We start from the raw sequence: 23,796 nt of genomic DNA, 5'->3' as shown, positions 1-23,796 counted from the left end.
CTAGACGGCCACCTAGAACGCTTTCTTGAACACTGAAAAAAATTAACTTTTGCGATCATTACACATCAGAGAGCATTGACAAAAAAGTCTACAGCTTTTTTTCTTTCTTCAAACTTTTTTAGGTAGAAAATTTGTATTATGCACGGACAAATCTTATAATATATAATTTAATTTTATAACTTTTTCTTGGACAAACAATTTAATTTTTATAATTATTTGGTAAATTCTATGGTATCTAGTTTTTGAAATAATTATTTTTTTTTATATTTAATTTTTATAGATACAGTTTGATAAATTTTATGGTATTTAGTTTTAAAAACAGTGTTACTACTACACTATTTAACTAATAAGGGTTCTTTTATTTTTTTTATCATAGCCAACCACAATTAAACAAATAATCATATTATGGTTAACTCTTTTTTCTATATCACTTTTCAAAAATGCATACCCTTTTTTATATACAAAATGATTAAATTATAAACCCTATATACTAATTCTATTCCTTCAAATTTTATTATACCAAATTTTATGTAAAATAAAAAATTCTAACCTTAAAAAAATTCTAAAAGCTAATTGAAAATTTGTTAAAAATACTCCTTTTGAGATATTCCTTTCAAAAATATCATTTTTTGAACATTTTTCATTTTTACCCTCTTTTACACAATTACAATATGTTAAATTAATTTTTAGAAACTTTTTTAGGTTTTGGTTCTCTATTTTACATTTACTAGTTTTGAGAGGTTAAGGTAGCATGTCAATTAGAGCTAAATCCCGCAGGCTGGCCCGGTCCGGTCCTGAAAAACATTGGGCCTTTCGGGTTTAGCCCGTTTGGGAAATAGGGGTTTTCGAGTTTAGTCCAACCGGGCTCGGACCAGCCCGAAAAGTCCTTTAACAAATATGTTTGTACGTTTTTGTTAACATTTTTGTTTGATTGCAATATTTGATTAATAATTTATTGTAAATAAAGTTGTAAACTCTAATCCTAGTTTTCATATTTACTTAATTGCCATACTTAGTACTTTTAAAATTTTTATCTATGATGTTTTATATGAATTATATATTGGTTTATTTAGTTAAAGTATCAAAATTTTATTTAGTTTTAAACTCTTTCTATTAAATTAAGTTGGTTGTATTGAATATAGATGAGTTATTAAATTTTTGATTGATTTGTTTTATAGTATACCTTTGAACACTACTTTTTAAGGCTTATAAGTTTGAATTTTTGATCGGTAATATAAGCCCGAAAAAGCCCAAAAAGCCCTGTTAGGGCCGGACTCGGGCTTTGAAATATAGACTATGAAATATTTCGGGCCGGATCGGACTGGGCTCAAACATATGCGGACTTTACGGGTTTCGGGCCAAACCGGGCCAGGCTAGCCCAATTGACACCCCTAAATTAAAGTTTAATATTTGGAATTTTTTTTAACTCTCGATTTATTATTGATCGCAAATTATGAGAACTATTACATATGATTCTACCATGGAAAATTCTTTCCGACCCTATTAGATTCACTACATACACTCTTGCTCTCGCTCTCCTGCTCTATGCTCCTCATGGACACCTCCTTCTCTATGTAGAATCATGGCGAACGACGATAATTGCGCATCACTGGGAATCGTCTGTAAATTTGCCTCCATTAATCTGCACAATTAATAAATCTTATTATCTGGGGCTCGAACTCTAGACTTCCTGGTGTAGAAGCATTAATGAACCGTAGGCTAACCATTGGGCCAAGGGACTTCCACTAATATTTGGAATTTAGAACTTAAAATTTAGTTATTTTATATATTGAAATTTAGTTGTTTTATATATTGAAAAAAAGTATTTTGAAAATAAACAATATAAAAAAAGTATTTATTTAAAAGTTACAGAGGAAAATTGTTATTTTTGAAAATCTCTCAATTTCGAAAAACTGTAAAAAGTCTAAACAACGTATCTACATGTAGAGATTTATACAACGTAATTTAGATGTGATGGCCCGGTATCAAATAAGAAAAGGCCCATTAATATATGATCGGCCCATTTCAATATGACGACTCAATCATGATTTTAATATTTTTCTACTTTCTATTTTTAAATAAAAAGATTTTTAATATCGCATTTCAGTTGTTTCAACTTCGTCGTCGTCTTCCTCCTCGCTGCTCCGTCGCCGAGATCTCGTCGAAATTTCAAATCTCCTGAAATCATCAGATCGTCTAATTATCCGATCTGCGCTTCGAATTCACTGGATCCAATATGCCGGTGGCTGCTTCCGCCATCTACTTTCTGAATCTCCGTGGCGATGTACTCATTAATCGCACATACCGAGATGACGTCGGGTGAGAATGAGCTTCTCCTTTTCTTCACCTTCGATCCGTTAAATTTCCGAATTCGTTACATTTCCAGCTCTGTGTGTGTGTGTTTGTTCTATCGCTTCTTAGTAGTCCACTTCGTTTAGGACTTTAGCTTGTTTGATTTGAGATTATGGATTTGTTTTTGATTTCTCGAGCTGTTTGATTCTTAAAGGGGGAATATGGTGGATGCATTTCGTACGCATATAATGCAGACGAAGGAGTTAGGGAATTGTCCTGTGCGTCAGATTGGTGGCTGCTCCTTTGTTTATATGCGAATCAGCAATGTCTACATTGTCATTGTTGTCAGTAGCAATGCTAATGTTGCTTGTGGATTCAAATTCGTTGTTGAGGTAAACTTTGGTTTGGTTTTTTAGTTTCACTTTCATTTTTCAGAATTGTTTTGGTTCTTGTAGAAATTTCAAGAGAGTCAGATTGATTTTTATACAGTTTTTGACTTAGTTACTACTGATTTTGATTGACATTATCAGGCTGTTGCTTTGTTCAAATCATACTTTGGTGGAGCGTTTGATGAAGACGCTATTAGAAATAACTTTGTTCTGATTTATGAATTGTTGGACGGTAAGTAAGCCTGAGTTATGTTTTCTTCAGACCTGTTCGGTTTTATTACTTTTTTTGGTGTTATTTTATTATATGGAAACACCAAGGATTGATATTTGGTATGGAATTGCAGAGATTATGGACTTTGGCTACCCACAAAATCTCTCCCCTGAAATTTTGAAACTTTACATCACTCAGGAAGGTGTACGGTCACCATTTTCATCAAAGGTAAGAGCCTCTATTAATTTTTGTATACAGCAGATTTTTAATTGTTAGTGAATGGTTCTTACAAGTGAATCAGTAGTCCCCGTAATAAATCGAAATTATGTTGCTCCTTCACTTCATATGTTTGCATTCATGAGCATATTTTCATTACAGCCAAAGGACAAGCCTGTTCCAAATGCAACATTACAAGTTACGGGTGCTGTTGGTTGGAGAAGAGAGGGCCTTGCTTATAAAAAGAATGAGGTAAGTGTTGATTTTCTTTTTGTGTGTACATAGATCTGCTTAGGTTGTGCGGACATGATGATATTATGTATTCTCTCTAATGCAGGTGTTTCTTGATATTGTGGAAAGTGTAAACCTTCTGATGTCCTCTAAAGGTAAATAATTGCCTTTTCTAAAAAAATTGAAGTTGTCTTTCTTCTTGATTCGCTTTGTATGACTCTTGTTTTGTACATTATTAAAACGGTTAGGCAATGTTCTTCGGTGTGATGTGACGGGGAAAGTTTTAATGAAATGTTTCCTTTCGGGAATGCCTGATTTGAAGTTGGGGTTGAATGATAAAATTGGTCTTGAGAAGGAATCAGAAATGAAATCTCGCCCAGCAAAGAGGTAGGCTTTGTTAAAACAGTGAATATCAGTAGCCACTGACTTTTCTTTGTGTTAACTGACTCGCTCGTCTTGTGCAGTGGTAAAACCATTGAGCTTGATGATGTCACATTTCACCAGTGTGTGAACCTGACAAGATTCAACTCCGAGAAGACGGTCAGTTTTGTACCACCGGATGGAGAGTTTGAATTGATGAAGTAAGTTTTTAAAATGTCCGCTGTGCAAATTGTTATGGTACCAAATGTGTATTAACTTGATGATGTCTCAGGTATCGAATAACAGAGGGTGTAAATCTGCCTTTCCGCGTATTACCAACAATCAAAGAACTTGGTCGTACACGTATGGAAGTAAATGTCAAGGTACATAGCTTTTCTCAAAGATTAAAGCAAACAAAAAAAAATGGCTTGATCTTTACTCTCTTAAATCTGTTCCCGTGTTTTGNATCAGAAATGAAATCTCGCCCAGCAAAGAGGTAGGCTTTGTTAAAACAGTGAATATCAGTAGCCACTGACTTTTCTTTGTGTTAACTGACTCGCTCGTTTTGTGCAGTGGTAAAACCATTGAGCTTGATGATGTCACATTTCACCAGTGTGTGAACCTGACAAGATTCAACTCCGAGAAGACGGTCAGTTTTGTACCACCGGATGGAGAGTTTGAATTGATGAAGTAAGTTTTTAAAATGTCCGCTGTTCAAATTGTTATGGTACCAAATGTGTATTAACTTGATGATGTCTCAGGTATCGAATAACAGAGGGTGTAAATCTGCCTTTCCGCGTATTACCAACAATCAAAGAACTTGGTCGTACACGTATGGAAGTAAATGTCAAGGTACATAGCTTTTCTCAAAGATTAAAGCAAACAAAAAAAAATGGCTTGATCTTTACTCTCTTAAATCTGTTCCCGTGTTTTGTCTTTTCAGGTCAAAAGTGTGTTTGGTGCTAAAATGTTTGCCCTTGGGGTCGTAGTTAAAATTCCAGTACCAAAACAAACAGCCAAGACCAATTTTCAAGTGACAACCGGCCGCGCTAAATACAATCCATCAATCGATTGCTTGGTTTGGAAGTGAGTTTATATAATATTCCCTCAGATTCATCTCTATAATTCTATTTGTTGGTCTTTTTTTTTCAATAATTTGGCTTCTCTCTTTTACTCTTTAGGATAAGAAAATTCCCAGGACAAACAGAGTCCACACTAAGTGCAGAAATTGAGTTGATCTCAACAATGGGAGAGAAGAAATCTTGGACAAGACCTCCAATCCAAATGGAATTTCAGGTCAATCTTTTTCTAGTGGTGGCACTGTTAGATAGAGCCAGATTTGTTTTAAGTGATTTTTAACCGTCTTAGCTTGGTTCTTTTCTAGGTCCCAATGTTTACAGCATCTGGTTTGCGAGTTCGCTTTCTCAAGGTACAACGCTTTGATTTCTATACTCTTGACAGTACCATCCTTTCAAAAATACAATGCAGAGTCTTTAAGTCATTGTGCAATTAAATCCGTTCAATTCTTTTATGTGATTTGTGTTTTGCTTCATCTCTGCTTATGGTCTTGGAAAAATTGATTGCTTTACTTAGCTATCAAATCTTCACTACTTCTTTGGACCTGACCGGTAAGTGGAATGATTGACAGGTATGGGAGAAGAGCGGTTACAACACGGTCGAGTGGGTTCGATACATAACGAAAGCGGGATCTTACGAGATCAGATGCTGAATAAAAAAACACAGTTCAGGTTCAGTGAAATCAGACTTAAAAGTTTCATGGCTTCTAGTTTCTGTTCCTTATGCAAAACAAAAACAAAAGAGTTAGATATGTTTTAATTTTTATACCTTGTTTATGTTTGTTTTGTCCATTAGAGATCTGTGTTAATATGATTTCTTATGTCTTAATTTGGTATTGAATTTTGTTTCTCTTTTTTTTTGTTTTCTCTCTGTTTGTGAATTTGTACGAGTGTTTAGATTAATTTTGGTGTATTCAAACGTGATATTGAGTATTTGTGAAAAAGCAGTCGGATTTTTTTGTTTTGTTTGTTTAATAGTATAATTGGGTGCAATATTTAATGAAAACTAGTTTTACTTTAGAATAGCTCGAAGCTTGTTAGTGTTACAATTATTTTATGAATTGAGGAAGATTACGGAATCAACCGGTTACGTAAAAACATAGTTTATATTCTAAATTATTTTCGGATTCTGCAAATTGAAGCGATCACATGTCTGCTACTTCTTAACAAACCAATGGGGGAATTTGAAGTAATAGATGATTGTATCATAAATGGAGAGCGACCAGGCGATAACGGCGCCGACTTCCTTGTCTCTTTAGATCTGTGAAGTTGGAAGCTTTCCTCGACTCTCGAGTGTTTTTTTCTCCCTCGGTTTAAGCATTGGCGTAATCTTCTTTTCTTATTGCAGTACCGTTTTGTTTCAGAATTATTCAGTTTTCTGTTCTGCTTACTTCCTCATTGATTGAGAGCCTTTGAACATGAATCGAGATAGGGATTTGAGAAGTCATGAACAGAGAAGGTCGGATGGTTCACGACTTAAGGAGAAAGCATTAAGCAGTGGACACAAGGAGTCCAGATCTGAGCAGTCTAGCCGCCCAAGAGATGATTTGACGAGTCAAAGACTCTCTGTGACCGCCGCGGGGTCTAGTCGGAGTGGAGAAGATGAGGAAGATATCATACGGATCCCTCGATTTGATAATTCTGATCTGATAGCGAAATTTCAGAACTCTCTCGTGGGTAGGATGTTTCACACTGGCAGCCGTAGCATCGATGCCCGAAGGAAAGAATCTGGGATGTTGAGGGGAGAGTTCAAGGAACAAACTTGGGTAATGGGAAATTCCAGTTTGACTTCGAAGACGGAGCCGACCTGGAAAAAATTCTGGCAAGAAGGCCATGCCACTTTAATCAATGGACCTTTGCTCTGGAAAGATGGGAACCAAATGTCAGGGAGGATTTCCCAAGCTCAATGGTTTTCTGGGTGAAAATCACGGGTATCCCGAAACATTACAGGAAGCTTGCTGCATATCAAAGTATTGGAGAAGCTCTAGGCACAATGATAGCGGTTGATGTAGCTGGCGAAAGAGTTAGAGTCTCTCTTAACGGGGATTTGTCGTTACAGTTTGAACGAAAAGCGGGTTTCGATAATGGAGATGTGGTGAAGGTGTCTCTTGTTTACGAGGGCCTCTTTTGGTACTGCTTTACATGTAAGAGGATCTCCCATGAAGAGAGGACCTGCCCGCTGCTGACAGAGGCAGACAGAGAAAAGAACAGAAGACTTCGGGCAGAAGCATATGCGGCTACAGAGGAGTTCATGAATCTCTACGGCAACCATCAGGTTCGAGATTCTACGAGAGCAGAGCGTGACATAGAAGGTAACAGAAAGAGAGAGGGCGACAGGGAGTCTCCAAAAGGACGCCCTTGGGAGCGACGGTTAGTGCGGGATGATGTACACCATAGGCAAGAGATTAGACAAAAGAGTATCTGGCAACGGCTGGATGCTCCGAGAGAGGCCAATCATCCCCGATATCGGGAGAGGTACCATCCTTATGGTGAGGGTAGGAGAGACCGAATTTCCTCTAGAACTGAAGATTCACTTGTTTCCGTTTCAAATACACAGAGACGATCAGACAGCCGGGGAAATGGGTTATATGAGCTGGAAGAGAAGGAAAATAGGCGAAAGGGGAAGGAGAGAGTTGAAGCTTCTGACTCTCAGCGTACTATCTCGGATCTTAACAAAGAAGGGTATTACAGACCCCGAACTCGACCTGGAACTACTGTTAGGGATCACGGACATAGGTTCAAGGATCGTTCCCATAAGAGCTGGAAGGAGGACTATACAGTGTCATATAGACCAAAGAAAAAAAACCCTCCTGTCCCCATGGACAAGACTCCGACTGTGAGGATCAATCCAACTATCATAGCTACTACTAGTGGGGCTGTCCCCCTCCCACCACCACCTCCAATTCGGGATATTCTCCCTTCACAAGTCAACAAGGGTTTATCTGTACAACAGTCTGATAAAGGGGACTCGTCCATGGAAAATCCGACTAGGGCTGAGGCGAAAGATACCTCTGATACCGGTTCTCCTGAAATGGATGCGGAGATGATTGATAACGATGATCTTGTAGATGAGGAAATCCCACAGGATGAGCCTATGGCCGTGGACGATTATCTTCAAGAGATGGGGTTGCTAAAAGATGGAATGTTGGTTGATGCACAACCGAAGAATGGTGCTGAACAAATTGAAGCAATATCTCAGTTATCACCGGTTAAGAATGTACAAAAGAATCATGGACCTTCTCGGTAACAGGTAACGGTAAAAGCGAAGGGGAGTTCCAAGGTGAGTTCAACAAAGACTCCCTCCCAAGAACGGGGCCCTGCTCTGGTAAATGACTCGGCTAAAGAGGCAAAACCGGGCAGACAAAGATCTCCACGAGGTCCGGAGATTAAGGGGATTGCGTCGAGGAAGACCAACGCCCTTAGGGGGAGATCATCACCAAAAAAAGTGGTTTCCAGTAATCGCCCAAAAACTCTTGTTGTCCCTCGCTGTGAGGTGTTTCCTTCTGCAATCAGCAAGAAGTCTTCTGCTATTTTAGGTTCGGTGGGGTCCCAAAAACCACCCAGTACGGATATATGAATGCAATAGCATGGAACTGTCAGGGAGCCGGCGCTTACCTGACAATTGAGCACCTACGGGAGCTCAAAAGATGTTTTTTTCCTTCTTTCTTTTTCCTTTCAGAAACAAAATAAATTTTCTTTTATGCAAAACATTCAAATTTCTTTTGTTTATGATAAGTTGTTCACCATGGAACCCTCGGGTAGAAGCGGTGGTCTGGCATTGTTTTATATGGAGTCTCCTGCTGTGAAAATTCTATATTCCAATAATCTAATGATTGATACTGACAACCATTGAGGGACATAAGGTTTTTATGACCTTTGTCTATGGTGATCCGGTTATCGCTTACCGTGAAGATGTGTGGGAACGCTTGACGAGGATGAGTATTGATAGAGTGGGAGCATGGTTCATGATTGGGGATTTCAACGAAATCATTGGAAATCAAGAAAAACGTGGAGGGCACCGTAGAGCGGAGGCTACGTTCATTCCCTTCAGGACCATGCTGGCGAATTGGGGTATGATAGAGTTTCCTTTTAAAGGCAACTTCTTTTCATGGGCTGGACGGAGACGGAGGGGCACAGTCCAGTGTCGATTAGATAGAGCTGTGGGTAATGAAGACTGGCACAGCATTTTTCCCACACCGATGTGGAGTATCTAAAATTATGGGGTTCAAATCATCGACCAGTATTGGCCAAAATAAAATCAAGGAATCACCGATTCCAAAAAAGTTTTAAGTTCGATAAAAGGTGTCTCGGGAAACAAGGGTTCCGAAAGCTGATCGAGGATAGCTGGAAAGAGGTGAACCATTCGGTCCCTCTAGACTTACATACTAAGATTGCAGAATGCCGTAAAGCTATGTCTCGATGGAAGAAGAACAACCCGTCAAATTCATAAAGAAAGATCGACGAGCTCAAAACTAAAATTGATTAAGCCCAAAGTTTGGATTCGGTTACAACAGAAGAGGAGCTGCAGTTAAAATGGTAACTTTGCACAGCGTTCCGAGACAAGGAGATTTACTGGAGACAAAAGAGTCGGGCAACGTGGATGCCCGAGGGTGATCAGAATACCAAATATTTCCATGCGACTACTAAATAAAGACGAGCCGGAAACCGGATCATTAGTATTGAGAATGGCGAAGGAGGCCTCGCGGAATCGGACACATATATTGAAAAAGTGGCGGTCAACTTCTTTGAAATGCTCTTCTCCGCTTCGAATATAAGTGGTATCGAAGAGGTCCTTCAGAATGTTACTGCAAAAATCTCCCCGGAAACGAACAGATGCTCACTCGGGAGCCATCAGATGGCGAGATCAAGAAAGCATTATTTGGGATAAACCCACACAAGACCCCTGGCCCAGACGGAATGACAAGCCTTTTCTACCAGAAGTTCTGGCATGTGGTAGGGAAGGATATCATCTCTATGGTACGGGAGTTCTTTGAAACGAGGATTCTTGACCCACGGCTTAACCAAAACAATTTTTGTCTGATCCCGAAGAATGAGAGACCAAGAGCTATGACGGAATTCAGGCCGATAAGCCTTTGCAATGTGAGCTATAAAATCATAGCCAAGGTACTTAGCAACCGGATGCGGAAAACTCTCCCGAAGGTTATTTCGGAGACACAATCGGCCTTTGTGGCTAGGCGATTAATCACAGATAATATCCTACTGGCACAAGAAAATTTCCATGCTTTGAGGACAAACCCTACGTGTCGCACAAAATTTGTAGCTATTAAGACGAACATGAGTAAGGCCTATGACCGGGTGGAGTGGTCCTTTCTAGAAGCGGTGATGAGGAAGCTGGGCTTTGATAGTATATGGATTGGCTGGATCATGAGCTGTATCACTACTGTCTCTTACAAAGTCCTTTTAAATGGAGAGGCAAAAGGAAACATAGTCCCGTCTAGGGGACTACGGTAGGGAGATCCCCTCTCTCCCTTCCTGTTTATCATATGCACTGAAGCTTTGATTGCCCAACTTAAAGGGGCTGAAGAAGAAGGTCACCTTACGGGCCTAAAAATTGCACAAGGAAGTCCCCCGGTATCACACCTACTATTTGCTGATGATTGTCTTGTCTTCTGCAAAGCGGACATCCAGCAATGTACTGAACTTTTGAAAAATATAAATAGCTATGGCTTGGCATCGGGTCAACAACTAAACCGTGAGAAGTCGGCCATTCTTTTTGGCAATAGAGTCCCATCGGCCACGAAAGCAGAGCTCAAAGAGGCCATTAGTATCACAAAAGAGGGAGGCATGGGAATGTATCTAGGATTACCAGAATCAATTTGTGGATCTAAACAACAAGTATTTTCCTTTGTACACGATAGACTGAACTCAAGAACTAACGCATGGTCGGCAAAGCTCTTATCGAAAGGCGGTAAAGAGGTTCTCATAAAATCGGTAGCTCAAGCTATCCCGTCTTATGTTATGTCCTGCTTCATGTTGCCTCAGAATATCATCGGTAAGGTTAGGGGAGCCATTGATAAATTCTGGTGGAGTACCAAGTCTAATAGTAAGGGCGTTCATTGGATTGCTTGGGACAAAATTTGTGTCCTGGTGGATAAAGAAGGCCTAGGCTTTCGAGACCTCAAAGAATTCAATCTGGCACTATTAGCAAAACAATTATGGTGACTACTTAGATATCCGAACTCACTTCTATGTTGAGTCCTTAAAGGACGCTACTTCCGGTATTCGAACCCGATGGATGTAAAGAAGGCAAACTCCCCATATTTTGGGTGGCATAGTATTATGGCGGCAAAACCTCTGCTTCAAAAAGGCCTCCAGAAAAACGTCAGGTCAGGTTTCAGCACACGAGTTTGGGTAGATAATTGGATCCCCACAATACCTGCTAGGCCGGCGAAAGACAAAGGTGGACCTAAAGATCCAAATCTCTACGTAAATCACCTTATTGATTTCGAGACAAAGGAGTGGAAACATGGAAAACTGCACGATCTAATGGATCCTCAAGATATTCCCTTGATATTAGGTTTAAAGCCAAGTAGAACATTTATGCTGGATGATTATGTCTGGATACATACGAGGTCAGGCCAGTATACGGTGAAATCAGGGTATCTAGTTGCTACAGAAGAGACTATAGGGTGTCAGGAGGTACTGGAGCCAAGTCTAACAAAGTTAAAGAGTCAGGTGTGGAAGCTTAAGGCGCCGAGAAAGATTAAACATTTCATTTGGCAGGCGATATCTGGTTGCATCGCCTCTTGTAGCCGGTTAGCTGATCGCCATTGTGGAACGGATAGAACATGCCCGAGATGTGGTGCTGATGAGGAGTCGATAAATCATGTACTGTTTGAATGCCCACCAGCCCTCCAGGTATGGGCTTTATCGCATATTCCGACAGCTCCGGGGTCTTTCCCGTGTTCATCTTTGTACTCAAATCTTGATTTCCTCTTCTGGGGTGCAACAGACCAAGGTATCGATCTTTCTCTGGTGGAGGTGTTCCCATGGTTACTTTGGTACATCTGGAAGGCCAGAAACGATAAGGTCTTTAATAACAAAGACATACTGCCGTCGGACACTCGAGACACCGCATACTCAGAAGCTGTTAGCTGGAAGCTAGCTCAGGAAATGGGACGAGCAGAGATAGAGGAGGATGAGACGGAGAAACCAGTGGCGATGGAAACACAAGGCGATGCTCCAGTGTGTCGCTTCGACGCTTCTTGGAAGGATACTGATGGTACAGCAGGTCTGTGTTTTGAGCTGCAAGGTGCCCTGCAAACGGTATACGGTATCAAAGGACTTTCACGACAACTTTCTCCCCTCCAAGCTGAGCTGGATAGACTGCTTTGGGCGATGGAGACGCTGCTCTTAAGAGGCTATGATAAAGTGAGATTTGAAACAGACTATTCAAGTATTCCCAAGATACTCGATGAGATGGAAGACTGGCCAGCCTTTGCTACGGAGCTGGAAAATTTCATTAGGCAGAGAAAAAGTTTTTATGTTTTTCCAATCAATTTTAATGTTAAATTTTAATTTTAGAGACTACATGATATATATTTTACATTGTTCTTATTTTTAAAGATTCATCTCCATTATCTAATTTGGATTATCATCTTATAATTAACTAATCATTCTCTCCTCTCCCACCAATATCAAATTTTGTTATATCTCATATGTGTTGTAAGAGTTTGATTCTAAATTTTAATTTAGAAAGTATTATATATTTAACATTATTTTCAATTTTTATTTTATTTATATAAAAATAAAATATTACTTTTATATTTCTTATCTTTCTAATCTATTCATATTTATTTTTTAAATTTCTATAGTTAAATTTAAATTCATATATGTTGGTTTAACAAAAAAAATCAAGTTTATATGAAAATTAGATGTTCTTATTCCTTTTAAACAATTGATGTGTAACATATTATACTTTGAATCAAACATAAAAATTTGTTTGTAACTCCCATAATAATATCATAGTAGTGTTTTCAATGAATTTAATTTAATATAATAAAACATGTTAAAAATGTATTAATATGCATATTTTAATTAAACAACACATTAAATTATATACATTAATGCATATTTCAAATTCATTCTTTAATTCTAAATTGTAACTGAAATTATATAAATTGTGAATTGACTTTTTATCCTCCATTCATTTTCATTTAAACACACTATTAATTATAATTGTAACTCTTCTAATTTAATTATTTTAGAAATGTAACTTCTATCACTTTTTATCCTATAAATAACCATTCTCACATCCTCCTCCACCATATTCCAAATCCTAAATATTTTCTTTGTTATTTTATAATGTTCTTGCATAGGTTAAAAACCCAAATAAGAGTTTGATTATATTTTTTGTTTACTATATAGTTTACATTGTTCTGAATTTTATTGTTTCTTTGTTTTATGTACATCTTCTTTTCCTCTTTGTTTTCTTATATTATTTTGATTTAAATACATATGTATTCTAATATAATAAAATTTTGATGACCATAATAATATTTTGGTTATAACCATCTCATAATAAGGGAATCAAGCTAAAGAAAACATCTTAATTCTTTACTTTAGATGTTTGATTAGTTCTTACAAATTCATGTTTATTTATTTTATTCTTAAAATTTGAAATGTTCTCATGAAGGAAATTTTTGTAATATAGTTATCAAATCAATTTTTTAACCTCTCACTTACATCCAACAAAATTGTAATACATTTATTTTAGAATAATAATCATTATATTCAGTTTGTGATTCAACATATAATGATATAAAAATCACTATTTTTTAATTTAATTCAAATATGTACTTTAAAGATTTTTCTATATAAAAAACAAATTGATTTTTTATTTTTTTATATAGCTTTTTACTACAAGGATTAAAAATTATAACTAAACCTAGCAATATATCTTAAACTAAGGGAAATATACAAAAAAACATTTTTTAATTGTATTTTAAAACTTTGATGCACTTCATATGATTTTATAGGGAATATGTATTTTTTAACTTTCAAAATAGTTTAGCTTTTAATTATTAAATAGTTTAGGTTATGTGTTAGTTTATATGAAAAACTTAAATATATATTTAAATCACATAGTATTTTTTTATTATTAAATAATATTTTATTACCTTAAATGCTCAAAAATACTAATGAAAATTATTATCAAAGTTGAACAATAAAAAAATAAATAAATTTAAGAGATATGTGTAATGTATGTATGATTTTTTAAAATAAGTTATATATATTTTGATATTGTATGATTTGAATAAATAAAAGTGTAAAAAATGTTAATGATATTTAAATTAATTTCTTAAGTATTTTTTATGATTATCAAATAAATTTAAATTAATTAATATATTCTATTATATAACAATCCGCGCATTTGCGCGGGATATTACCTAGTTTAAATAAAACACAAGGTTTATATAATATATTAATATTAATACTATAAGTTGTTTCTTTTGATCATTTTGATAAAAATTTAATACAAAAAATTAGTTTTAGATAATTATTCATAAAACCTGATAAGCTTTAGTTTACAATTAATATATCTAAGATACAGTATTTTTCCTAATTATCTTTGAATGAATCTTAAAATAATCTAAGGAAACTCGACTCCTCTAGTATACGTCTATTTTCTAGTAGTATATATACGAAAATATTTCAATTTCCTTGCACGACTCTTCTTTTTCTCTTCTCTCCGTCATCGTCGTCTTCTTCTTCGTCTTACATACGAAAATTGCAATCTCATAGAGATAGGATCAGCCATGTCTGAGAAAGAAACTTCACCAGCCATACTTCAATTTGTTGCATTGAAAAGTTTAGTCCAAGAAGGTTTCTGGGAGAGCTTCTCCTCTTTGAAACTCGATAAACTCGGAATCGACGATTCTCCTATTTCAATCACCGGTAAAATACCCAATTCATCGATTTTTCTTACAGAACTTTTGATTTATTTGTTTCTGGGCAAAGTTCTCATGATCCGTTTAGGTTACAGAACAAAACAAAAAAGTTGACATCCCCTGTTTATTTTTGTTTTGTTTATCGTTAAAAATATAAAATTCAGATTTCGATTTCCTCTGTTTTGTTCGTTCGTTAGTAGAAAATCCAGATTTCAGAGTTCGTTATTGTAATGTGATTGGAATTAATGTGCTTTTTTTTTTGTGTTTGGAATTGGAATTGATAATTTCAGGATTTTGTGGACCATGTTCACATCCACAAGGCTCAAATTATTTGAGACTTTCGTCAGAGTCATTGCCTTTAGATGAACAATCATCGATTGCTAGTAGTACAATCATCCATGGAAATAGGAATAAGTGTCCTGTTCCTGGGATTTTGTATAACACCAATACCCTCGAAAGCTTCGATAAACTTGACGAACAAAGTCTGCTCAAAGCAGAAGCAAACAAGGTTAATTCAAAAACTTATCTCTGACTTGGTTCTCATCAGTTCTTTTGTGGTGAAGTCTAATCTTATTTTGTTGGTGAAATTTATAGATTTGGGATGATATTCAATCAGGAAAAGCACTTGAGGACCCTGCTGTGTTATCAAGATTCCTCGTTATCTCCTTTGCTGACCTTAAGACATGGAGTTTCCAATATAGGGTTGCGTTCCCTGCGCTTGTTCTTGATCCTCCTGCAAGTTTGGTAGAAATAAAGGCAGCTTCAGAGTATTTTAGTTCCGAAGAGGCGGAATCAGTGTCTGCTGCTTGTAAGGATTGGCGCAACTCACATTTAACAACCGGTACTCAACATTCTTACTTTCTCTCTTTATGATGTACTATTATTCAAGTTCAATTAGTAGTAGTAGCTGATCTGTTATGTATCCGTGTGTCTTTGCTGCTGTAGATGTTCCATTCTTTTTGGTTTCGGTTTCTTCTGATTCAAAAGCTAGTATCAGACATCTTAAAGACTGCGAAGCGTGCCAAGGTGATCATCATCAAAAGGTAATGTGTAACAACTGACTCTTTTAGTATACGTTAAAAAAACCAAGAAAGAAAATTCATCTTTTATCTATCTTTCTTCTGCAGTTGCTTTTCGGTTTCTATGATCCATGTCACCGTCCTAAAAATCCTGGTTGGCCACTCCTAAATTACTTAGCACTTATTCGCTCAAGATGGAACCTCGAGACAGTTCGGTTCTTGTGCTACAGAGAGAGTCGCGGTTTCCCTGACTTGAACCTTTCCCTTGTTGGTCAAGGCTTAGTTACACTTTCATCAAAAGAATCAGCTGAGACTGTACCTAACTCAGTGGGATGGGAGCTTAACAAAAAAGGGAAACGAGTACTTCAATCCATTGACCTTGCTGATTCCATGGATCCAATAAAGTACAATTGTTTTTGCTTTGTGTCAATGATTTCATCAAATAAAATAGGTATAATCTTATTAAAAAAACGGATCCTCATCCTTTCGCAGGTTGGCGGCTTCTGCTGTTGATTTAAACTTAAAGTTAATGAAATGGAGAGCAGTACCCTCTCTTAACATAGACGTTTTGTCCTCTGTCAAATGCCTTCTTCTTGGAGCTGGTACATTGGGCTGCGAAGTTGCTCGTCTTCTTATGGTATGTATTGAAGAGAATTCAAAATCAAACAATTTTTACAAACTAAAATCTTCTTAGTTGTTCTTTCTCTTTCTTTTAGCGTTGGGGAATCCGCAAGATCACCTTTGTTGACTATGGCAAAGTAGCTATGTCTAATCCAGTCAGACAATCCCTCTACACGTTTGAAGATTCTATAGGCGGTGGCGAGTTTAAAGCTGTTGCTGCTGTTAAACGCCTTAAACAGGTATTTCCAGCAATGGAACCTAGTGGAGTTGTTATGGCTATACCGATGCCTGGACATCCGATTTCTAGCCAAGAAGAGGATTCTGTTCTAGCAGATTGTAAACGTCTTAGCGATTTGATTGAATCTCGTGATGCCGTGTTCTTGTTAACCGATACAAGAGAAAGCCGGTGGTTACCTTCTCTTCTTTGTGCTAATGCGATTAAGGTAACTCAACTCTGTTCTCTTTCTTTCTATCTATCTTGCTGGTTAAGAATAAGTATTAACAACAATCTGATTGATTTGAATTTCAGATTGCTATAAATGCAGCTTTAGGTTTCGACAGCTTCATGGTAATGCGCCATGGCGCTGGCCCGACCTCCTTATCTGATGAACAGAGACTTGGATGTTACTTTTGCAACGATGTGGTTGCACCTCAGGATGTAAACTCCCTTGGCTTCTTTGGTTTTGTTTTGTGATACCTCTGGTTCAGTTCTGATTCGTCCTGACCCCGCTCTTTTCTTGTATTTTGCAGTCAATGACTGATCGAACTCTAGACCAGCAATGCACTGTTACACGCCCAGGTGTAGCTCCGATTGCAGGAGCCCTTGCCGTTGAACTCTTAGGCGGAGTCCTACAACACCCACTTGGGTAAGTCTTTCGTAAAATCGAATACATTGAGAATTCAATCCTCAGGCTTATCGTCTTACATATGTTTTATTACAGTATCAATGCAAAAGGCGACAATTCGAGCTCGAGTAATGGAGGAAACAATGATGATTCGCCTCTCGGGGTATTACCTCATCAGATTCGAGGCTCACTTTCTCAGTTCTCACAGATCACGCTGCTTGGCCAAGCTTCCGACAGCTGTACCGCTTGCTCTGAAACCGTAAGTTTTTTCCACATGAAAACTCTTCTAACAGAACAGAACCGTAAGCTCTCGCGAAGCTCGACCATAACGGTTTTTTAACTTTTATTATATTCAGGTGATATCGGAGTATCGAGAGAGAGGAAACAGTTTCTTACTTGAAGCTATTAACCATCCTACATACCTGGAAGATCTCACCGGTTTAACCGAGCTTAAGAAAGCTGCTAATTCATTTAACCTCGACTGGGAAAACGATGATACTGATGATGAAGATGTAGCTGTAGTAGATATGTAAAAGTCAGATTTATAACCCAAATGTCCATAGAGTAATTCACATTTCACAAGATGACTTTTATATGAATCACTTAATAATCATTTTTTTAACTACAATGGAAAAAAAAAAAAGCTTGCAAAACTAGACCCTAACTTGAGTCATTTGTAAGACTAACTTCTCTTTTTCTTTCTCCAACATTTGTCACTTTCTTCTAATTAAATATTTATGTGTTTATTGTATTTACAAAAAAATGTCATTATTTCTGATTTATTTGAATTTCTTGCGAAAATGTTTATTACATCCATATCCTCATATTTTTCTTTTATTTACGGCTGTGCCACCGCCTTCAATTTTCCAACAACCATGAACAACCAAATTTGAAGCTCTTAATGCTTCAACAACCCGAATTTGTGAACTTAAATAACACTCAATGCTATGAGAACTTCATTTTCTTCCTTCTCCTCTCCATTTTAATCCAAATTTTTTTGCAAGTGTGTTCATCTTGTTATATGTCGTGATTGATTAAATTGGTGCTGGGTTTCTTCCGTGCTAACTAACGACGACGTCTTCGGTGTTTGACATTGCGAAACAACCACCGATAAGGTTATTTTCCGGTAGATTTCACGATTTTCTTTGATTTTTTGTCGAAATTAGACTTCATTTGTTAGTCCAACCGTCATAATATCATGTAAAGTCTATTATGTAGTCAGTTTTGCAATTTAAAATTTATCGAGTTTCAAGTCCATAGACANAGTATCAATGCAAAAGGCGACAATTCGAGCTCGAGTAATGGAGGAAACAATGATGATTCGCCTCTCGGGGTATTACCTCATCAGATTCGAGGCTCACTTTCTCAGTTCTCACAGATCACGCTGCTTGGCCAAGCTTCCGACAGCTGTACCGCTTGCTCTGAAACCGTAAGTTTTTTCCACATGAAAACTCTTCTAACAGAACAGAACCGTAAGCTCTCGCGAAGCTCGACCATAACGGTTTTTTAACTTTTATTATATTCAGGTGATATCGGAGTATCGAGAGAGAGGAAACAGTTTCTTACTTGAAGCTATTAACCATCCTACATACCTGGAAGATCTCACCGGTTTAACCGAGCTTAAGAAAGCTGCTAATTCATTTAACCTCGACTGGGAAAACGATGATACTGATGATGAAGATGTAGCTGTAGTAGATATGTAAAAGTCAGATTTATAACCCAAATGTCCATAGAGTAATTCACATTTCACAAGATGACTTTTATATGAATCACTTAATAATCATTTTTTTAACTACAATGGAAAAAAAAAAAAGCTTGCAAAACTAGACCCTAACTTGAGTCATTTGTAAGACTAACTTCTCTTTTTCTTTCTCCAACATTTGTCACTTTCTTCTAATTAAATATTTATGTGTTTATTGTATTTACAAAAAAATGTCATTATTTCTGATTTATTTGAATTTCTTGCGAAAATGTTTATTACATCCATATCCTCATATTTTTCTTTTATTTACGGCTGTGCCACCGCCTTCAATTTTCCAACAACCATGAACAACCAAATTTGAAGCTCTTAATGCTTCAACAACCCGAATTTGTGAACTTAAATAACACTCAATGCTATGAGAACTTCATTTTCTTCCTTCTCCTCTCCATTTTAATCCAAATTTTTTTGCAAGTGTGTTCATCTTGTTATATGTCGTGATTGATTAAATTGGTGCTGGGTTTCTTCCGTGCTAACTAACGACGACGTCTTCGGTGTTTGACATTGCGAAACAACCACCGATAAGGTTATTTTCCGGTAGATTTCACGATTTTCTTTGATTTTTTGTCGAAATTAGACTTCATTTGTTAGTCCAACCGTCATAATATCATGTAAAGTCTATTATGTAGTCAGTTTTGCAATTTAAAATTTATCGAGTTTCAAGTCCATAGACAGAAATTTCAGTCTCCCTAATTTCATTTAAAAACAAAAAAAATATGGTTTATACTGCATTATATTCTTCTCGTCGGATACTTCAGTTGCAGTCTACTAAAGTGTATTTTTGCAATTGACCAAATTTTTGACTTTTTAGTTACGACTGCCGGACGAAGTCTTATTACCATAATAAAAGAGTAGACTTCTATATTGGCTATTTTTGGGGTTGACCAAAATATTAAAACATTGACCAGAATATTATTGATTTAAAATAAATTAGTTGACTGCAAAAGAAGTCTTCTAATTAACTAAATTTAAATGTTGGTCAACCCCAAAAATGACCACGGTAGACTGCAAACGAAGTCAACGTGTCTGGAGACTTCGTTTGATGTCTACTTAGGGAAAGTCAAACTTGGTCAATTGCAAAACTAAAACGACAAAGTCTACTTTTTTAGTTGATGGATAGATGAAGTCTACACTTTAACTAGAAGTCTACTACAAAGTCAATGGTTTGGTCCATTGCAAAAATAGCCATAGTAGACTGAAATCGAAGTTAACTTGTTGAACTTTCCTTTGAAGTCAACTAGGTTTTATGAATTTAATAGCAAAACTGACCAAAAAATTAACAAAGGAAGACCACAAAAGAAGTCAACTAACCTAGTAGAATTCGTCTGAAATCTGCTTTGTGATATGTATATATTTTACCTTATTAAACCACTGTTTGTTCACATCTTTTACATGTTTTAATAACTTGTTTTGTCACTTTCATGTAGTGTAAGGACTGTTTATGCATTATGATAGGAATTGCATTGCATTTGCATTCTTTCTTGTGTAAACAGGTGAATTAGGCTAAAAAGGCATGGAAATAGCATTTGGGATGAGAGGAGTACAGCCATTGAAGCATATGGGAGTTGAATCAAGGGGATGACAAGCAAAGCATGAAGCACTCGACCGTTTGCATCTGAAGCACTCGGCCGTGTGCGACTCATAGACTCGACCGTGTGATATTCAGCAACTCAATCGTTTGGAAGCAAGGGGATAGACCACTCGACCAAGCCACTCGACCGCCTGTGGTCGAGCACATCGAGCCGACTTACTATTTTGTCATCTAGCCAAATCAGGACTTCCTTCCCTCACTATATATACTCTTTGTACCCCATGGCTGCCAACAACACTTTTTGTTTAGGAAAAATCACATCAGCAGCCAGAGAAACTTTAGTTTTCACCCCTTAAGGGTTTTTAGCATTTATTTACTGTTTTGCATTTATTATTTACTGTTTTTCTCAGAATTCTATACTTTTGTAAGTCTCATAACTTTCTGGGTATTGAGAATCTGAGTTTGCTTCTTTATATTAAGTTGTTGTTCATCCTCTCATCTATCTTATCATGTTAGTTTCACCATTTTATGGGTTTATGTTCATCATTATCATGATTTGCTTGTCTGAGTAGTGAGTTAGGATTATGGAGATGGATTAGGCTAGTTTAGGGTTGTGGTAATCTGGAATGGTCAAACTTGATTGTTTAAATATCTCTTCTAGGTGGGGTGTGCTCTAGGTTGTTCTTATATCTGAGAGGGTAAGAATAGATCTTAAGCTTCCTAGCATCACACCAATGTCTAGGTTGTTAGATAAAGCCAACATTGGAGATTATCATGCTTGTCCCAAGAGATTGGTTGCACAAGGTGGTTTTTGACAAATAATTGTCTGGTTTTTAATGCCTATTCAGTATGGTTTCACCAATGAGAGTTGAGTTAGGATGTTACTGTAACTTGATCATTTCTATCATGAGAGTGGATTAGTGAGTCATTAAGATCATTGTCTATAGATAGCTCATGTTTGATTGAGGTTTGTTGACCAGTTTAGATAGCCACAACCTGAACACACTAGCCCATGAATCCATCTCTAGAAGCCTACTTTGTTATCTGATTGTTTCTTACCGCATTTTATCTTGTTTCATTGCATTATGTTCTGTTTTAATTTGTTTAGATTGCATCTGTTCTTCGTAGAAACCCACTCGACCTAGTCACTCGACCAGTTACACGGTCGAGTGCTTGATCGAGCACCTTTGGATTGTTCATTTATTTTCTGTTTCATTTCTGTTTCATTTAGCTTACTTTCTCCAATTACATTTCTGTCATTAGGATTTTTAGTACTAAAACCATTTTCATATTTGGCTTGACTTGAGTCTTTGTTTACATCTTGATTGCATGCATCACATACTCTATGGATTGACATCCTTTATGCATACAACTACATAAGGGTATTGAAACACCTTGCATCCCATTCTGATCATCCATTTAGTTCATAAGTAACTTGAGACAAAATTAAAGTGTTTCAATTGGCGTCATTGCCATTATTGTGTTTGTTTGTTTCATTTGAGATTAACAACGATTCAAGATTAAGTTATGTTACTAATTGTTCACCACTGTCACAGTTTTGGTTGGTTGTTTTGAGTTTCAGGTGCACCACTCGAGCATACACTCGATCGAGTGACCTTCAACACAGTGATCGTGTACTAGTCAGTCAGTCAGCCAATCGACCATGCAGCTCGAGTCAGCACTCGATCGTGTGTCAGTCCGAGCAGTCGGTCGAGTTAGTTGATGCAGACAAGATGAAAGGGGAATCAGAATTTGCAGAGGTATATAGATCACATCAATCCCCTACCAAGGGACTTGAGACAGCAGAAAACCAGGATCCTTCAAGAACAGGAGCAACAGTTGCTGATGGATCCACCAATGCAAAGGCCAAGACAGATTGGAGCAGGAGATGCTCCAAATACTCACACACATAGAGCTGGCATAGTACCTCTTGCAGTTGCCAACAACAATTTCGAAATTAAAAGTGGGCTAATCACTATGATACAGTCCAATAAATTACATGGATTGCCAATGGAGGATCCTTTAGATCACCTTGATGAATTTGATAGGCTTTGTGGCCTCACCAAGATCAATGGTGTGAGTGAGGATAGCTTCAAGCTCAGATTGTTCCCATTTTCATTGGGTGACAAGGCTCACTTATGGGAGAAGACACTACCAACATGAGCCATAACCACATGGGATGGATGCAAAAAGGCCTTTTTAGCCAAATTCTTCTCCAATGCCAGAACAACAAGGTTGAGGAATGAGATATCAGGCTTTGCACAGAAGAACAATGAGACATTCTGTGAAGCTTGGGAGAGGTTTAAGGGCAATCAAACTCACTGTCCACACCATGAGTTCAGCAATGAGTCACTGCTCAGCACACTATACAGAGGAGTTCTGCCCAAGATAAGGATGTTGTTAGACACTGCTTCTAATGGAAACTTCCTCAACAAGCATGTAGATGATGGCTGGGAGCTAGTGAAGAATTTGGCTCAATCTGATGGCAACTACAATGAAGACTATGATAGAACAGTAAGGTTTGTTGATTCTGCACTAGATGAGAAGTATAAGAAGGACTTAAAGATTGTTAATGACAAGTTAGACAAGATTCTGCTTAGTCAACAGAAGAACATTCACTTTCTTGCTGAGGAGGACACAACAATTCAAGATGGGGAGAATGAGGTAGCTGAGCTGTGCTATATGCAAAACCAAGGAGGTTTACAACCAGTTCAAGCCCAACAAACTGTCTTATAGGAGTACAAATGTGGCCAATCCACAAGACCAAGTGTATCCACCAAAACAAGCACAGCAGCAGCACAATTATGTGCCTAAACAACATAACCAAGGTTACAAGGGTCAAATGTGTCCCCCACCAAGGTTTCAGACCACCAAAGCCCAGGAACCTGACTTAAGAACATTGATGTAGCAGTTGTTGCTTAACCAAGCCACTGGTCAGATGGAGACCTCAAAGAAGTTTGCTGAGATCAACCAGAGGATAGATTCCACTTATAATGACCTGAACATCAAGTTTGAAAGCCTTAACTTAAAGGTTAAATTCATGGAGAGCAATATGGCTTCTATTTCAGCTCCAAAGCCTAATCAACTATCTGGAAAAGCAATTCAAAACCCAAGGGAGTTCACTGCCAAAGCTATCCTTGTTACTAAGGAGAATGTCACTGGGGACAGTGCAGATCAAGATGGGGAGGATATTCAACAAGTTTCAGCTCAGAGTGAAGCAAAAGATCAAGCAGAGAAGGCACTCGACAGTGCACTCGACTCAACACTCGATCGAGTGCATGATCGAGTCAATGGTCGAGTAGAACCCACCGAGTCTGTTAAACCTACCAAGTATA

At 37.3% G+C, this 23,796-nt stretch overlaps 2 protein-coding genes and 1 long non-coding RNA gene across 3 annotated transcripts; all 3 read left to right on the top strand.

The window, feature by feature from the left end:
• LOC104724716 (AP-2 complex subunit mu) lies at nt 2,097–5,737 on the top strand. Its single transcript, XM_010443260.2, has 13 exons — nt 2,097–2,319; nt 2,507–2,684; nt 2,823–2,913; nt 3,026–3,120; nt 3,271–3,360; nt 3,446–3,494; nt 3,588–3,726; nt 3,804–3,920; nt 3,992–4,082; nt 4,643–4,785; nt 4,881–4,995; nt 5,084–5,128; nt 5,348–5,737. Exons 1-13 carry the CDS (start codon nt 2,237–2,239, stop codon nt 5,426–5,428), a joined length of 1,317 nt encoding a protein of 438 aa, XP_010441562.1. The 5' UTR covers nt 2,097–2,236; the 3' UTR covers nt 5,429–5,737.
• LOC104724715 (ubiquitin-like modifier-activating enzyme atg7) lies at nt 14,450–17,827 on the top strand. Its single transcript, XM_010443259.2, has 11 exons — nt 14,450–14,693; nt 14,977–15,194; nt 15,281–15,527; nt 15,632–15,729; nt 15,814–16,109; nt 16,198–16,342; nt 16,422–16,769; nt 16,856–16,984; nt 17,077–17,192; nt 17,268–17,430; nt 17,528–17,827. The coding sequence occupies exons 1-11, from the start codon at nt 14,555–14,557 to the stop codon at nt 17,702–17,704; spliced, it is 2,076 nt and encodes a 691-aa protein (XP_010441561.1). The 5' UTR covers nt 14,450–14,554; the 3' UTR covers nt 17,705–17,827.
• Nucleotides 18,443–18,997, top strand: LOC104724714. Its single transcript, XR_757754.1, has 2 exons — nt 18,443–18,600; nt 18,698–18,997. It is a non-coding gene; the product is annotated as an uncharacterized LOC104724714 (long non-coding RNA).

The sequence above is a fragment of the Camelina sativa genome, chromosome 11 (genome assembly GCF_000633955.1).
Source record: "Camelina sativa cultivar DH55 chromosome 11, Cs, whole genome shotgun sequence".
Taxonomy (NCBI): Eukaryota; Viridiplantae; Streptophyta; class Magnoliopsida; order Brassicales; family Brassicaceae; genus Camelina; species Camelina sativa.
Note: the sequence above shows the minus strand (reverse complement) of the source record. Positions and strands in the feature narration are given on the sequence as shown.